This window comes from Panthera onca, chromosome F1 (assembly GCF_046562875.1).
Source record: "Panthera onca isolate mPanOnc1 chromosome F1, mPanOnc1 haplotype 2, whole genome shotgun sequence".
In the NCBI taxonomy this organism is placed as follows: Eukaryota; Metazoa; Chordata; class Mammalia; order Carnivora; family Felidae; genus Panthera; species Panthera onca.
In genome coordinates, this window is record NC_138355.1 from 71464063 (window position 1) to 71481043 (window position 16981).

A 16981-nucleotide genomic window follows, 5' to 3' on the forward strand; every position below is an offset into this window, starting at 1 on the left:
GTTCGTGGGTGCTGACAGCTCCTGGAGCCTGCTTCAGATTCTGTGTCTCCCTCTCTCTTTGCCCCTCACCTGCTCATGCTCTCTCTCTCTCAAAAATAAATAAACATTAAAAAAATTTTTTTAATAAAAACAACGTGACATACTGTACCAACTGAGCCAGCTAGGCACCCCCTCAGTTTTTTCAATAATATTTAATACACAGTGATTTTTTTTTTTGTACACTGTATGGCATTTCTGGCAATTTGACACTATTCTAGAATCATTCTTCAATCCCAAAGATCCTGCTTTTTTAATTTTTTTTTTTTCAACGTTTTTTTATTTTTATTTTTGGGACAGAGAGAGACAGAGCATGAACGGGGGAGGGGCAGAGAGAGAGGGAGACACAGAATCGGAAACAGGCTCCAGGCTCCGAGCCATCAGCCCAGAGCCTGACGCGGGGCTCGAACTCACGGACCGCGAGATCGTGACCTGGCTGAAGTCGGACGCTTAACCGACTGCGCCACCCAGGCGCCCCCCAAAGATCCTGCTTTTTAAAAAATAATACGTTTTAAAATGAGCTCTCACCATCACCTCTTTATTTTTATTTATTTTTTAATGTTTATTTTTGAGAGAGAGAGAGAGCGAGAGAGGCAGAGTGCAAGTAGGGGAGGGGTAGAGAGAGGGAGACACAGAATCTGAAGTAGGCTCCAGGCTCTGAGCTGTCAGCACAGAGCCTGACGCGGGCTCAAATTTGTGAACCGAGAGATCATGACTTGAGCCGAAGTCAGATGCCTAACCGACTGACTCACCCAGGCGCCCCACACCCTTACTCTTTTAAAAATTGGTTTTATTTTGATATTTTTGCCTAATTATGCTGTTCATCAAGTTCAGATTTGGTGTGGAAATTGTAATTGACACCTACTGTACTTTTTTTTTTTTTTTTTAAATAAAGCTTCACTAAAAAAAATTTTTTTTAATGTTTATTTTTGAGAGAGAGAGAGCACAAGCAGGGGAGGGTCAGAGAGAGAGGGAGACACAGAATCTGAAGCAGGCTCCAGGCTCTGAGCCAGCACAGAGCCTGACGTGGGGCTCGAACTCACGAACTGTGAGATCACGACTTGAGCTGAGGCCAGATGCTTAACCAACTGAGCCACCCAGGCACCCTGACACCTACTATACTCTTAATTTGGTGAGGCTAGAGACAGTTCTTGGGTTTTCCTAGTTTCCTTAATACCTAGTCAAGAGATAGTAATTCATCTTTTTTGGGTTGGGATTAAAATGTGGATTATATATGGTCCGAAATCGGAGAGTCTTCATTGAATATATTGGAGCACTTAACCATTTTGGAGGAAAAGTTATCATTAATAACTTTCTTAAACTGTTTATTTTGGAATTATAGATTTACAGGAAGTTATAGAAATAGTACATAGGACAAGATGTACAGATGGCCAATAAACATATAAAAACATGTTCAACATAATTAGTCATTAGGAAAATTCAAATCAAAATCATAATGAGATACCACTTGACACCCACTGGCTGAAAATAAAAAGGACAGACAATGATAAGTATTGATAAGCATGTAGAGAAATTTGAACCCTTACACACTCTTGGGGGGAATGTGTGTAAGTGAGTAAACGGTGTTGCTGCTTTGGAAAACACCTGGCAGTTATCAACAGACAAAATATAGAACTACTGTGTTACCCAGCCATTCTGCTCTTATGTATATATGCAAGAAACATGAAAACATTTTGACTCAAAAGCTTGTGCATGAATGTTCATAGCATTATTTATAGTAGAAAGTGGACACAACCCAAATGTTCATCAGCTGAGGAGTAGATAATAAATTATGGTGCATCCATATTCCATACAATGGAGTATTTGGCAATAGAAAACAAGTACTGATATATGCTACAGCATGGGTAATTCTTGAAAACATTATGCTGAGTGAAAAAGCCAGACACAGGCCACATGTTGCATGATTGCATTTATGTGAAATGTCAAAAACAGGCAAATCCATAGACAGAAAGCAGTAAATACGGTCACCTAGGACTGGGGGAGGGAGTGGTCAGCTAGGGATGGGAGAGGGAGTGGTCACCCAGGACTGGGGGAAGCAGTGGTCACCTAGGACTGGGGGAGGGAGCAGTCACCTAGGGCTGGGAGAGGGGAGTGGTCACCTAAGGCTGGGGGAGGGAGTGGTCAGCTAGGGCTAGGAGAGGAAGCGGTCATCTAGGGCTGGGGGAGGGAGTGGAGGGCTTGGAGAGTGACAGCTAAGGTGTAGGGTTTGGTTTTGGTGTAATGAAAATGTTCTAAAATTGATTGTGGGGATGGATGAAAAACTGAATGTACTAAACATAATGCCCTTAATATTTATCTAAATTGTTAACATGCATCAATATATAATTTAAAAACTGCTGAGTTATATTCCATTGTATTGATACACTAGAGTTTTTTAACCATTCAGCTATTGAAGGACATTTTTTTCCCCCTAGTATTTGGCTATAATAAATAAAGTGGCTCTGAACCCTTTTTATTTTTAAGTTATTTATTTTGAGAGAGAGAGAGGGAACAGGGGAGGAGCAGACAAGGAGAGAGAGAATCCCAAGTAGGCTCTGTGCTCTCAGCACAGAGCCTGACACAGGGCTTGAACCCACAAAACTTTGAGATCATGACTTGAGCCAAAACCAAGAGTTAAGACACTTAACCAACTGAGCCACCCAGGTACCCCAATAATTCTAATAATTTATCTATAGAATCACTTATATTTTATATCATATCATCTGTAATTGACAGATTTGTTTCTTTCCTGTCCTAATCCAATACCCACTTTTTCCAATCGTAATGCCTTTTACTTTTTTTTCTTGCCTTATTCACAATCTCCAGTACAATGCCAAACAGAAATGGTAATAATGTTTCTGATCTCAAAGGAAAGCTTTTTCTCTGTTAAGTGTGATGTTTAGTTTCTTTAAACAATATGCCCTTTCAGGGGTGCCTGGGGGGCTCAGTCAGTTAAGTGTCCAACTTCAGGACATGATCTCACGGTTCATGGGTTCAAGCCCCACATGGGGCTCTGTGCTGACAGCTCAGAGCCTAGAGCCTGCTTCAGATTCTGTGTCTCCTTCTCTCTCTGCCCCTCCTCTGCTCACACTCTGTCTCTCTCTCTCTCTCAAACATAAATAAACATTAAAAAAATTTTTTTAAAGGTATGCCCTTTCAAATTACTGAAATTTCCTTTTATTCCTAAGTTCCCATATCCTAGATGAATGAATGTTATATTTCAGTGTATATTTCCTGCAAACGTTAAGATGATTCCGTAATTTTGGGGCACCTGGGTGGCTTAGTCAATTAAGCGTCCAGCTTTGCAGGTCATGATCTCTGGGTCTGTGAGTTCGAGCCCCGCATCGGGCTGTGTGCTGACAGCTCGGAGCCTGGATCCTGCTTCGGATTCTGTGTCTCCCTCTCTCTCTGCCCCTCCCCTGCTCACACTCTGTCTCTATCTCTCAAAAGTAAATGTTAAAAAAAAAGATGATTCTGTAATTTCTTTTTCTATTGTGAATTTCAGTAATTAATTTTTTAAGTTTATTTATATTTAGAGAGAGAGAGAGAAAGAGCACACAAGTAGGGGAGGGGCAGACAGAAAGGGAGACTGAGAATCCCAGGCAGACTCCATGTTGTCAATGCGGAGACCAACTTGGGGCTTGAAGTCCTGAACTGTGACGTCATGATCTGAGCCAAAATCAAGAGTCTGACGCTTAAATGAGTGAGTGATCCAGGTGCTCCTGTTACTTTCTTTTCTATTTTTTGGAATAGTTTCAGAAGAATAGGTTTTTAAAAAAATTTTTTTAATGTTTATCTAAGAGAGGGAGAGGGAGAACGAATGGGGAGGGGCAGATAGAGAAGGAGAGGGAGAGAATCCCAAGCAGGCTTTGCACTGCCAGCACAGAGCCTGGTGTGGGGCTCGAACTCACAAACTGTGAAATCATGACCTGAGCCAAAGCCAAGAGTCAGACACTTAACTAAGCCACTGAGGCACCCCCAGAAGAATAGGTATTAATTCTTCTTTAAATTTTTGGTAGAATTCACCTCTGAATCCATCTGGCCCTGGACTTTTGTTTGTTGGCAGTTTTTTGATTACTGATTCAGTTTCATTGTTGGTAATCAGTGTGTGCAATGTTCCTATTTCTTCCTGTTTTAGTTTTGGTAGGTTATATGTTTCTAGGATTTAATCCATTTCTTCTTGGTTGTCCAATTTGTTGTCATCTAGTTATTCATAATATTCTCTTATAATTGTATCTCTGTGGTTTTGGTTGTTATTTCTTCTCTTTCATTTGTGATTTTATTTATTTGGGTCCTTCCACTTTTCTTTTGGATAAGTCTGACTAGAGGTTTATCAATTTTTTCCCCCAAAGAATCAGCTCCTGGTTTCATTGGTCTGTTCTCTTGTTTTTCAGTTTCTATATCATTTATTTTTGCTCTAATCTTTATTATTTCCTTCCTTTTGCTGGTTTTAGGTTTTGTTTGTTCTTTTTCTAGTTCCTTTAAGTGTAAGATTAGATTGTTTATTTGAGATTTTTCTTGCTTCTTGAGGTACGCCTGTATTTCTATAAACTTAGAACCACTCTTACATCCTAAAGGTTTCAAACCATTGTGGTTTATTTTCATTTGTTTTTGTGTACTTTTTTATTTCTTTTATTTAATGGTTGACCCATTCATTGTCTATTTAACCTTCACATATTTGTGGTCTTTCCAGATTTTTTCTTGTGGTTGACTTCTGGTTTCATAGCATTGAAGTCAGAAAAGATGCATATGACTTCAGTCTTTTTGAACTTGTTGATGCTTGTTTTGTGGCCTAATATGTGTGATCTGTTCTGGAGAATGTTCCACATACACTGTAAAAGGATGTATATTCTGCTGTTTTGGGATAGAACGCTCTGAATATATCTGTTAAATACATTTGGCCCAGTGTGTCATTCAAAGCCATTGTTTCCTTGTTGATTTTCTGTTTTGATGACCTGTCCATTGATGTGAGTGGTGTGTTAAAGGCCCGTAATGTTATTGTATAGTAATTGTAATATCATTGTATATTGTATTGCATTTGATAATAGTCAATTAGTTCCTTTATGTTTTTTATTAATTGTTTTATGTGTTTGGGTTCTCTCATGTTGGATGCATAAATATTTACAATTGCTATATTTTCTTGTTGGATTGTCCCTTTTATTATTGCAAAGTGCTCATCTTTGCCTCTTGTTATGGTCTTTGTTTTAAAGTCTGTATTGTTACTTCAGCTTTCTTTTGACACCCATTTGCATGATAAATATTTATCTGTCCCTTCACTTTCAGTCTGCAGGTGTCTTTAGGTCTAGAACGAGTCCCTTGTTGGGATCCTGGCTGGCTCAGTCAATAGAACATGCGACTCTTGATCTTGGGGTTGTAGGTTCAAGCCCCACATTGGATGTAGAGATTACTTAAAATAAAATCTTAAATAAACAAAATGGGTCTCTTGTAGGAAGCATATAACTGGGTCTTTGTTGTTGTTGTTTTATCCATTCTGTGTCTTTTGATTGGAGCATTTAGTGCATTTACTTTCCAAGTCATTATTGGTAGTTATGTATTTATTGCCATTTGGTTACTTGTTTTCTGGTTGTTTCTGAAGATTTTCTCTGATCCTTGTCTTTCCCTCTTTCATCATATGCTGGTTTTCTTTAGTGATGTATTTGGATTTCTTTCCTTGTATTCTTTGCTTATTTATTAGTGGTTTCGATTTGTGGTTGCCATTAGGTTTGTATATAACCTCTTCTGCATAAAGCAGTCAATATTAAGCTGATGGCTGTTTAACTTTGAACCCATTCTTTCTCTTCTCCTCCCCATGTTTATGTATATGTTGTCATATTTTAGATCCTTTTATTTTGTGAGTTTCTTGAGTGAGTTTTTACAGAAATATTCATTTTTACTTCTTTTGTATGTTCTACTTTACATACTCTCACTAATGGTCTTCCCTTTCTATTCATAGAGTCCTCTTTAGGTTTCTTGTAGGGCTGGTTTAGTAGTCATGAACTTCTTTAGGTTTTACTTGTCTGGGAAACTCTCTCTCTCTGCTTCCATTCTGACTGAGAGTCTTGCTGGATAGAGTATTCTTGGCTGCAGGTTTTTCTCATGTAGCACATTGGTCATGCTACTCCCTTCTGGCTTGGGAAAAATCTATTGATAGCTTTATGGGTTTCTCTTGTATGTAATTGTCTTCTTTTGTCTTGCTGCTTTTAAGATTTTTTCTTTTTTTTAATACTTTTTTTTAATGTTTTTGTTTTTGAGAGAGAGAGAGAGAGAGAGAGAGAGGGAAAAGAGCACGAGTGGGGAGGAACAGAGAGAGAGAGGAGAACAGAGGATCCAAAGCAGGCTCTGGGCTGACAGCAGAGAGCCCAACATGGGGCTTAAACCCACAAACCATGAGATCATGACCTGAACCAAAGTCAGACACTCAACTGGCTGAGCCACCCAGGTGCCCCTTTAATAATTTTTTTAATGTTTATTTATTTTGAGACAGATAGAGTGTGTGAAAGTAGGGAAGGGGTAGAGAGAGAGAGAGAAAAAAAAAAATCTCAAGTCTGCTCTGTGCTGTCAGCACAGAGTCAGACATGGGGCCTGATCTTGTCAACCATGGGATCATGACCTGAGCCGAAATCAAGAGTCAGACCCTTAACTGCCTGAGCTACCCAGGCTCCCCTAAGATTTTTTCCTTACCACTCTATTCTGCCATTTTAATTACAATATGTCTTGGTGTGGATCTGCTTTTGTTGGAGGTTCTCTGTGCCTCCTCGATCTGGATATCTGTTTCCTTCCCCAGATGAGGGAAGTTTTCAGCTATTATTTCTTCAAAGGAATTCTCTGGCCCCTTTTCTCTTTCTTCTTCTTCTGAGATTCCTATAATACAAATGTTTTTACGTTTGATGGAGTTACTGAGTTCCCTAAGTCTCTTCTTGTTTTACGTAATTCTTTTTTTTCTCCCGTTTGTTCAGCTTCGTTGGTTTCCATGACTCTGTCTTCTAGGTCACCGATTCGTTCCTCTGCTTCCTCCAGCCTGCTGTTCATTCCATCAAGCATGCTTCTCATTTTACTTATTGAGTCCTTTATCTCTGCTATGTTATTCCTTATCTCTGTGTTAATGGTCTCACTGGTGTCCTCCACTCTTTTCTCAAGTCCAGCGAGTATCTTTATGGTCATTACTTTATTTTTATGTATGTATGTATGTATGTATGTATGTATGTATGTTTATTTTTGAGAGAGAGAGAGAGATGGAGTGCAAGCAGGGAAGGGGCAGAGAGAAAGAGGGAGACTGAATCCAAAGCAGGCTTCAGGCTCTGAGCTATCAGCACAGAGTCTGATACAGTACTTGAACTCACCAACCATGAGATCCTGACCCGAGCCGAAGTCGGACGCTTAACCAATTGAGCTACCCAGGCGCCCCTATGATCATGACTTTAAATTCTCCATCAGGCTTGTTCCTTCTATCTGTTTCACTTAGATCTCTGACTGTGGTCTTGTCCTGTTCTTTCACTGGACAGATTCCTCTGTCTTCTCATTTGGTCGAAGTCTCTGTGCCTGTTTCTGTGTACTAAGAAAGTCAGCTACATCTCCTGCTGTTGAAGGTAATGGCCTTATGAAAAAGAGGTCCTGTAGTGCCCTGCTTCATAGTGTCCCCTGTTGCCCAGGGCCTGGCGCTTCCGGGAGTATCTCCAGTGTGTGCTGCCTGCATGTACTCTGCTGTCGTGTCCTGGCTGCTTTACCTTCCAAGCCAGTCGTCTGCAGAGGCTCTCTGTGCCTGTTGTGGGCAGTGTTTGGTCCCTGGCCTGAACGTGGCAGCTTTTAAGTCGATGTGCTCTGGTCTGCTTATGAGATGAAACCTGTTGCCGCCACCGCCAGAACCCAGGCCTTGCAAAACTCCTGGGTTGAAAGATGTGGTGTGGGCAGGAGTTCGGACCGCTCTTCTGGGGTTGGGAGCTTGCTGTGCTGGGAGTGGGGCGAGCGTAAGTGGCAGCGGTGGTTCCTCTGGAGTGCGGGGGGGGGGGGGGGGGGGGGGGGCGGGGCTTGGTGTAAGCAAGTTAGGTAGCGAGTGTGGGCACTGCACTGGTTCCCACAGGTGCCCTGTACTTACCCTGAGAGGCAGGGGAGGGAAACGGTGCCTGCTAGTGCCTTTGTTTCTGGAAGGGTCTCTCTGTGAATGCCGCCTCTCTGGGATGCAGTTGGAGAAGAGCAGATAACCTCCCCACTGTGTGTCCCAGATGCTCTTCAGATCTCTTTTTCCATGCTGTGTGTCTGCAAGCTGTTTGCTCTGCTTTCTGTCCAGGAGCTGCTCGATGCCCCCTCCCCCCAGCTCCCAACACTCTCCCCTCCCATGCCCATCGACCTTTAAAACTCCAGGCCTTAAGCCCCAGGTTGCAAGTACTCGAAATTCAGCCCCTCTCACCTTCTGCTTTCCCAGCCAGTTGCTATGGGGAATCATTGTCTCCCTGTACTCCCCTGTACGCTAGTCTGTCTCTCACCCTTCTCCGTGACTTACTGCGGCTCCCTCCCCACCACAGTGGCCACAATCTGTTTCCCTCCCAAACCATGTCTTCCTATTTTCTTCAGCATGGCTTCTTTTCCACCCCTAGTTATGGAGTTTGATCTGGTAGTCTTCAGGTCGGTTTTGGGGGGTATTTAGGAGGATCTGGTAGTTATATTCATGGGAATATATTCTGGGTATATTCATGGGACGAGGTGAGCCTAGGGTCCTCCTAGGTTGGGGTCTGCCACTATCTTCCCTAGCCCCCAGAACACCCATATCTTATAGCAGAATGATGTTCTCTTAAACTGAAAGACTTATTTTCAGTTTATGATCCAGCTACTTTAAAGACTGAGGAGAAAATTCAGGGCCATTATCACAGAAGTGAGAATGTTAATAAATATTTCAGGGGTGACTGGGTGGCTCGGTTAAGCATCCGACTTTGGCTCAGGTCATGATTTCACAGCTCATGGGTTTGAGCCCCATGTCGGTCTCTGTGCTGACAGCTCAGAACCTGGAACCTGCTTCAGATTCTGTGTCTCTCTCTGTCTGTGCCCCTCCCCTGCATCACACACTGTCTCCCTCTGTCCTAAAAATAAGTAAACATTGCAAAAAACAAAATAATAAATATTTCATATTTCTGGGCTTCTTTAAAAACCAGATAGATAAAAAAAATTGATTGATTTTTACCTTTGTAGGGAAAATGCCAAGATAGTTGAGTGGGGGCAGTTGTTTTATCTCTATACATTCCCCCCCAATCTTGCTGTTTCTTTAATGATGAAAGGACTGTCTTTTTTTTTTTTAATTTTTTTTTTAACGTTTATTTATTTTTGAGACAAAGAGAGACAGAGCATGAACAGGGGAGGAGCAGAGAGAGAGGGAGACACAGAATCTGAAACAGGCTCCAGGCTCTGAGCTGTCAGCACAGAGCCCGACGTGGGACTCGAACTCACGGACCGTGAGATCATGACCTGAGCCAAAGTCGGACGCTTAACCCACCAAGCCACCCAGGCGCCCCAATGAAAGGACTGTCTTACCCCTAGCACCTTTAATGTTCCTTTTATTCTGAGTAGCTTGGCATATCCCTTTGTCTTCATAGTTTACATATTTAACTGATGGTTGTTCAAGGGTCTTTCTTTCTGAAACTATGGTATCTCTTCTTATGTTGATAAAACTTTGTTATGTCAGGAAATTTTAACAATTTTCCCAGATGGTGATACTTATTTTAACTCTGATAAAAGCCCTTTCGTTATTATTGGAGTATAGAAGCTGTGGTTCTTCAGTGAATAGGAATATTTATTTACTTCTTTTATAGAAAGAAACTGGTTGCATAATTCATTAGCACACCATTTTGCTGATGTTTTGCAAATAAATGAATGTGGATTGTAAAAAAGTCCTTATAAAATCTGTTTTGCACCCTTTTCCCTATAGAATAAAAATATTCAGCTTATAAAATTTCCAGTTGTACATCAGCAAGAAGTGAAGATTTATTTCCCTATCAAGCTTACACCCAACTTTCTGGCATTTCCTCATCATCCTATGGGAATATTATATCGTTATAAAGTACAGGTATGGTGTTCTATAATACGAAAAAATTTACAAAGAGATAATTCAGTTTCTCTGATAGCTTAATTTATTGAAATTTGGTTAATGTTTAAAAATTTTCCCCCTAATCCTAGTAACATAACCCAGTTTCTGGTGACAACCAAGTTGTTGTTGAATACTATCATCTTGATAAGACATGCTGTACTTTCGGTCTCTCTTCCACATATTCATTACTTGTGACTTTTGTAAAGTTTTGTCAAGCTCCCTTGTGCCCTTTTTGACATTTTGTGATAGTGCCATTACATAAGCTCCCTTTGGTATTTCCCTACCCAAGTGCCTACTTTCCTATAGCATCATATCTTCTTAGCATGTCCAGAAATAATTCTTTTTTTTTCTTTTGATGTTTATTTATTTTTGAGAGAGAGAGAAAATGAGCAGGGGAGGGGCAGAGAGAGAGGGAGACACAGAATCTGCAGCAGGCTGCAGTCTCTGAGCTGTGAGCACAGACCCTGATGCGGGGCTCAAATTCACGAACCACAAGATCATGACCTGAGCTGAAGTCAGATGCTTAACCGACTGAGCCACATAGGCGCCCCCAGAAATGATTTGTTATATAGTTTTATTATTTCTTAAACTTTATTTCACTGGGTTTTACTTCTTTGCTTAAATTTCATTTTCCTCCATTGGCAGTTAAATATAAATAGGGTTGTTATTTTTTCACAGGTAGAGGGTGGCAGTGGCAACTTCACTTGGACCTCTTCTAATGAAACAGTGGCTGTGGTGACCACCAAAGGAGTAGTGACTGCAGGCCAGGTCAGGGGGAACAGTACTGTTTTGGCCCGAGATGTACAAAATCCCTTTCGATATGGAGAAATTAAGGTAAATAACTCTCCAAAGATCCTTATTATCACCCCTGAGACACTGCTGGCTAAATTTAAGTACAGAACAAATAAAAATAATAAATTTAAGTACAGAACATGGTTGTTTTTTTTTTTTTTTAATGTTTAGTTATTTTTGAGAGAGAGAGAGAGAGCGAGCACAAGCAGAGGAGGGGCAGAGAGAGAGAGGGAGACGCAGAATCCGAAGCAAGGTCCAGGCTCGAACCCACGAACCATGGGATCATGACATGAACTGAAGTCAGATGCTTAACCGACTAAGCCACCCAGGCGCCCCAAGTACAGAACATGTTTAAAAATCTTTCTACTCCAAATTGGGTATTTGAAAATGAGGCTCAAATTCAATCTGAAAGTACATATTCCTTAAATATTTCTGGACCTTGGTTGAATCCTGCTTCACTTCACAGCCAGTTACTGAATGGGTATTCTTGTTTCCTTATCTCTCAAGTGGAGATAATGATAGTATCTACTTCAGTGGGTTATTGTCAGAATTAAATGAGGTAAGGTTTTTTCAATGCTTGGAATATATTCAATAATTAGTTATCTATTTTTGTTACTGTACTTTGTTATTATCACATGACCTTCGTAATAACTTTATTTTTAGTCTCATATTGCTTGTCTTGATTAAAAACTTCTTTTTACTATATAATCGCATTCTTGTTTTTCCTCCACTTTTGATATATGTTAACGTGTGTTGTCCCCTGAAAGACTTAGCATTTTCTTATCATTCAGTGAACATTTACTAAGTATTCTTAAGGCACTTAACTCCATACTAGATATCATAGGACATTCAAAGCAACATAACATATCATCCCTGCTTTAAAGAATCTAAATTCTATTTGGGAGATCTATTCACATGAATTTAAATAACATTTTAAGGGAATTATGTGAGTTATTTTAAAGCAGTATATGATTGAGAGCTACTTGAATTGTGTAGTAAAAGTATTATTAATATATAAAAGAAAAATCCTTGTAGATTTGACTACTTAGAGACTGTCATGAAGAGATGAGAATTTGAACAAGACTTTGAAAGATAGAGCCAAACTAAGGCCTAAGGATCAAACTCAACCTGCTGCTTTTTTGATAAAGTTTTATCAGAACACAGCCACCCTCATTCATTTATGTATTGCTACTTTTAATCCACAACTAGAGAGTTGGGGGTTGTCTCAGAAACTGTGTGCCCCCCCTTCCCCCCCCCCCCCACAAGCCTAAAATGTTTGCTGTCTAGCTTATTCCAGAAAACTTTTGCTGATTCCCACAGTAGATAGTGGAGAGCCATCCCAGGTTTTTAAGGTCAATAATATGGTAGAGCTTGTGTTTAGAAAGTACCTGATTAATTTTTTTGTCGGTCACAAGTATAATATTAAACAACAACAAAAAAAGGAATGGAAGATATTTGCTAGTGCTATGTACTAGTAGATTAGAATTGATCGAAGGGAGAAAGGAAGGAAAAGTGTCCAGTTAAGCCTGACTTAGTAATATGGTATTGAGAATAGAGAAAAGGGGGAAAATGAAGTGTTATTTTGCAGGTAGACTTAGTCAGATTTGATGCCCAGTGGAGTGGGGAAGACTGAAACATTTAAAGACAGGGGTTTCTGCAGCTTTGGCAGCTGGATGAATATAAAATGCAAGAAAAGGAAAAAGGAAAAGAGGAAGATGATGAATTCAGTTTTGAATACATTTAGTGTGATTCACCTGCGGAGCATCTGGGTGAATATTTGTTATTGATAATAGGGTTCTGAAGTACAACTGAAAGATTAGGACTAGAAATAAACATTTGGAATTATCAGGATATGGTTGGTCATTGAAGTTTTGGAACTGGGTAAGGTTTCCGAGGAAGAGCGTATAGGCAGAAGAGAAGGTGAACTCTGAGTAATATGTGTCATTTTAAGGGATGTAGGCAGAACAAGATGAACTAGCAGAAGGACCAAGGAAAGTGACAGAAAAAATAGTCCCTTTGGGCTACCATAACAAAATACCACAGACTGGGTGGTGTGTAAACAACAGAAATTTATTTCTCACAGTTTGGAGCCTGAGAAGTCCAAAATCACGGCACCAGCAGATTTGGTGTCTGGTGAGGGAAAATTCCAGATTCATAGGAGGCTGTCTTTTTTGCTGTAACCTCACATGGTAGAAGGGCTAGGGAGTTCTGTGGGGTCTCTTTTATAAAGGCACTAATTTAATTTCATTCATGACCTGATCAGCTCCCAAAGTCCTCACCTCCTAATACCATCACTTTGGGGAATTAGGATTTCAACATAGGAATTTGGGGGGGGGGGGGGGGGGACACAAACATTTAATCTATAGCAAAGACAAAAGATATTTTTTAAAAGATACTGAGAAGAGGAAGTGCTTTATATCTGAGGTTAGCAAAGTTTTTCTGTAAAGGGCCAGACAGTAAATATGTTAGCATTTGTAAACCATGTATATATACTCTCATATTCTTCTTTGTTGTTGTTTGTTTTAAAACCTTTTAAGGATGTGAAAACCATTCTTAGCTTACAAAAACTAAGAAAATTGGGCACTGGCCATCATTTGCCAGATTCTTGCTGTATGGTGTTAGATGCTTTAGACAAATCAGTTGACGAAGGAATGAAATGAGTGACATGATTAAGCACTCCCTCCCCAACACACAGTATATGATACATATTTTTGTACACAAAACATACATATGTGTTTACGTATGTGTGTATTTAAATACTTAAGGAACGCTTTCTTTTCTTCTTAGACTTTCCTGACATAACTTTCTTGAAAGATTAATTTTTTCCCTCTAGATATATGTCCTGAAACTGAGCAAAATGGAACTGTTACCATTTCATGCTGATGTGGAGATTGGCCAGATTATAGAAATCCCCATTGCAATGTATCATGTAAATAAGGAGACCAAAGAAGTCATCGTGTTCACAGACTGCTCTCATTTATTGTTGCATCTGAACATGGATAAGCAAGGGGTCTTTACTCTTCTCAAGGAAGGTAAGAGTAAGCCTTTTATTTTCTCCTTTCTTTGTCTTCGAATGAAAGGACCAACCACCAATTCAGAAACTACAAACTATAGTATAAATTCACATATTACCTTTCTTTGTAGTACTTTTATTTATTCCATCAACTGCCTTGTTATGATGTAATTTAAAAACAAAGGCACAGAAATTGAATAGCATTTTCAGAGTCCTTGTAGCTATTCCTTCAATTCCTATGAAGATCTTTCTAATCTCAAGCTTCCTCTTTAATATATATATCATACATCTTTCTAAGATAGATGTAGTGACATTATTAAATTTATTCAAAAAAAGAAAGTATCTTTTTCTTTCTTTTTTTTTTAAATGTTTGTTTATTTTTGAGAGTGGAGGAAAGGCCAGAGATGGGGGGACAGAAGATCCAAAGTGGGCTCCGTGTTGTCAGCGGGTTTTGAATCATGAATGGTGACATCATGGCCTGAGCTGAAGTTGGACGCTTAACTGATGGAGGCCCTCAAGGCACCCCAAGAAAATATCTTTTTTTTTCTTTTTTTCATTTTTGAGAGACAGCATGACGGAGGGAGAGGCAGAGAGAGAGGGAGATACAGAATCCGAGGCAGGCTCCAGGCCCCAAGCTGTCAGCACAGAGCCCGATCTGGGGCTTGAACTCACGAACCATGAGATCATGACCCGAGCAGAAGTTGAACACTTAACTGACTGAGCCACCCAGGTGCCCTGAAAATATCTTTTTCTAATGAAAAGAGAATATGAAAAGAGAATATGAAGAAGCTATCCATAAAGACCAACATCATTTTCTCTTACCAAACATTATGTGTGATCCTGATTACTATTGTCTTTTAATCAGTAATAACAGTGGGTAGCATCCAACATTTACTTAGCTATTTGCTATTTGCTAGGCTCTGTTCTGAATACTTTTCATATATTAGCTGATTTAATTCTCACAGTACATCTGCAATTTGGACTTCTCCCTTGCCAAGTGTACTATATAATATCTCTTTTGGAATACCTGGGTAGCTCAGTAGGTTAAGCATCTGACTCTTCATTTCAGCTCAGGTCATGAGCTCACGGTTCGTGGGTTCGAGCCCCGCCTCGGGCTCTGGGCTGACAGCGTAGAGCCTGCTTGGGATTCTCATCTCCCTCTCTCTCTGCCCCTCCCTCACTTGTGAGTACTCTCTCTCTCTCCTGTGTCTCTCAAATAAACAAACATTAAAAAAATAACGTCTCTTTCCTCTTCTCTGTTCTCAAGGTGTGTCTCCTAATTTTTAGGCCCTCACTATCTCTCACCTAGAATATAACAACATCCTCCTAATGCTGCTTGCCTTTGATAATCCATGGCCACCACATGGAGTTTCATGAAACTTACTTTCATTACTTTTCCTGCTCAAAAATTGAGAGGCTTCTCACTGCTGGTGGAATAGAGCTGAAATCCTTAAAGTTTATGTTCAAGGCCTCTACAAGAAAACCCAGTGTGCCTTTTATAACTTCATATTTTGGCTTCATATATGTCTCTAGCCACACAAACTGCTTAAGTGAAAATTTCCCGTATAGCCACCCTTCACGTACTCCTGCGTATCTCATTTGTATTTCTGTCTTTGCTCATTCATCACTTGAGATACATCTTATACATGTCTAAATCTTCCTTTACCTCTCCAACTAGAAGTAATCTTTCTGTTTTCTAGACTTCCATGTTTATCATTTTCTTTTTTTAACTTTTATTTTAGAGAGAGAGCATGAGCAGGGGAGAGGGGCAGAAGGAGAGAGAGAGTGAATCTCAGGCTCCAGGCCCAGTGCAGTGCAGAACCCAACCCGGGACAAGATCTTATGAACCATGAAATCATGACCCGAGCCAAAATCAGGAGTTGGACGCTTAACTGACTGAGCCACTTAGGCGCCCATGCTTATAATTTTCTATTAATACTTTAATTTATGTAAATGTTCACTTTCCCGTTCTAAACTATAAATGCCTTTGCTGATATATATGTTATGTTCCTCACTGAACATAAAATTGTGTCTTACCTGATACATGTTAATAGAAGGAACAGATTTTTATATAGATTTGATATAAACATTTGGGGCCTAGTAGTGTATGAGATCAAGATGTTTTTTAATGTATTAAAATTCTTATATTTCTATAGACTGATCCCCATTGAGAACTGACTGCTTATTACCCTAATGAAGTCATGTTTTTTTGATTTGCAGGTATTCAAAGACCTGGACCAACGCACTGTTCTAGTACACATATAGCAGCCAAATCTCTAGGCCATACTCTGGTAACAGTGAGTGTGACTGAGTATGAAGAGTATTTGGAGAGCAGTGCCACGTTTGCTGCTTATGAACCCCTAAAGGTGAGGCATTTCATGGTAAGGAACTGGCATATCTTTTCATGGAACCCACTGTGTCCACTTAGAGTCTTGCCAGCTGTCTGTGATTTCTGTGAAAGATCGGTTATATTTGTGTTCTCTTTATTTACCACTCCTTCACTCCTAGCTCTACAGTTCTGTCATCAAGCCTGAGTATCAGGGAGTGTACTCCCTCATGTGTCTGCCACAGGAATATCTTCAAGCTCTATCAGCAAGTTGTAGGTCTTTTCATTTCTTTCTTCTTTTTTATTGAGGTATAAAATATGTATAGTAAATTACATTAAGTACGCTGATCTTAAGGTACTATTTGAATGTTTACATGTGCATATATACCTGTAAACATGACTCTGAACAAGATATTGAATATTAGTATGGTCTCTTTTAAAGAACTCTGAAAGAAAACTTGATTCTAGAGAGGGAGGTCGTCATCTTTTACCCTTTATACTTCAAGATTTTCAACAAAACAGTCATTATGGAGGGCCCTAAGGACTGGCCCGTTATAACTGGGACACTACAGCAGGTGGCAGTTCAAAACAAATGTAGAGCCTGGGATGCTTTCATAGTGGATCCCTTCAAGAACTACAACTGATGTCTAAAAGTTCTTGCTAATAGATACACATCCCGACTCAGTGACTCTTGGGACAAGGAGACACTCAATGGGGGGGAATTAACACTAACGAAAGAGGC

At 40.0% G+C, this 16981-nt stretch overlaps 1 protein-coding gene across 5 annotated transcripts in view; it reads left to right on the forward strand.

Moving 5' to 3' along the window:
- The window catches only part of NUP210L (nucleoporin 210 like), an 87923-nt gene that overhangs the window by 22936 nt on the left and 48006 nt on the right, over positions 1-16981 (forward strand). For all 5 annotated transcript variants that reach the window (XM_060644820.3, XM_060644824.3, XM_060644823.3 and 2 more), the window contains 4 exons: positions 9950-10087; positions 10787-10942; positions 13734-13932; positions 16134-16279. In XM_060644820.3, the coding sequence (XP_060500803.3) occupies positions 9950-10087; positions 10787-10942; positions 13734-13932; positions 16134-16279 (639 nt within the window). The remainder of the gene's footprint in view (positions 1-9949; positions 10088-10786; positions 10943-13733; positions 13933-16133; positions 16280-16981) is intronic.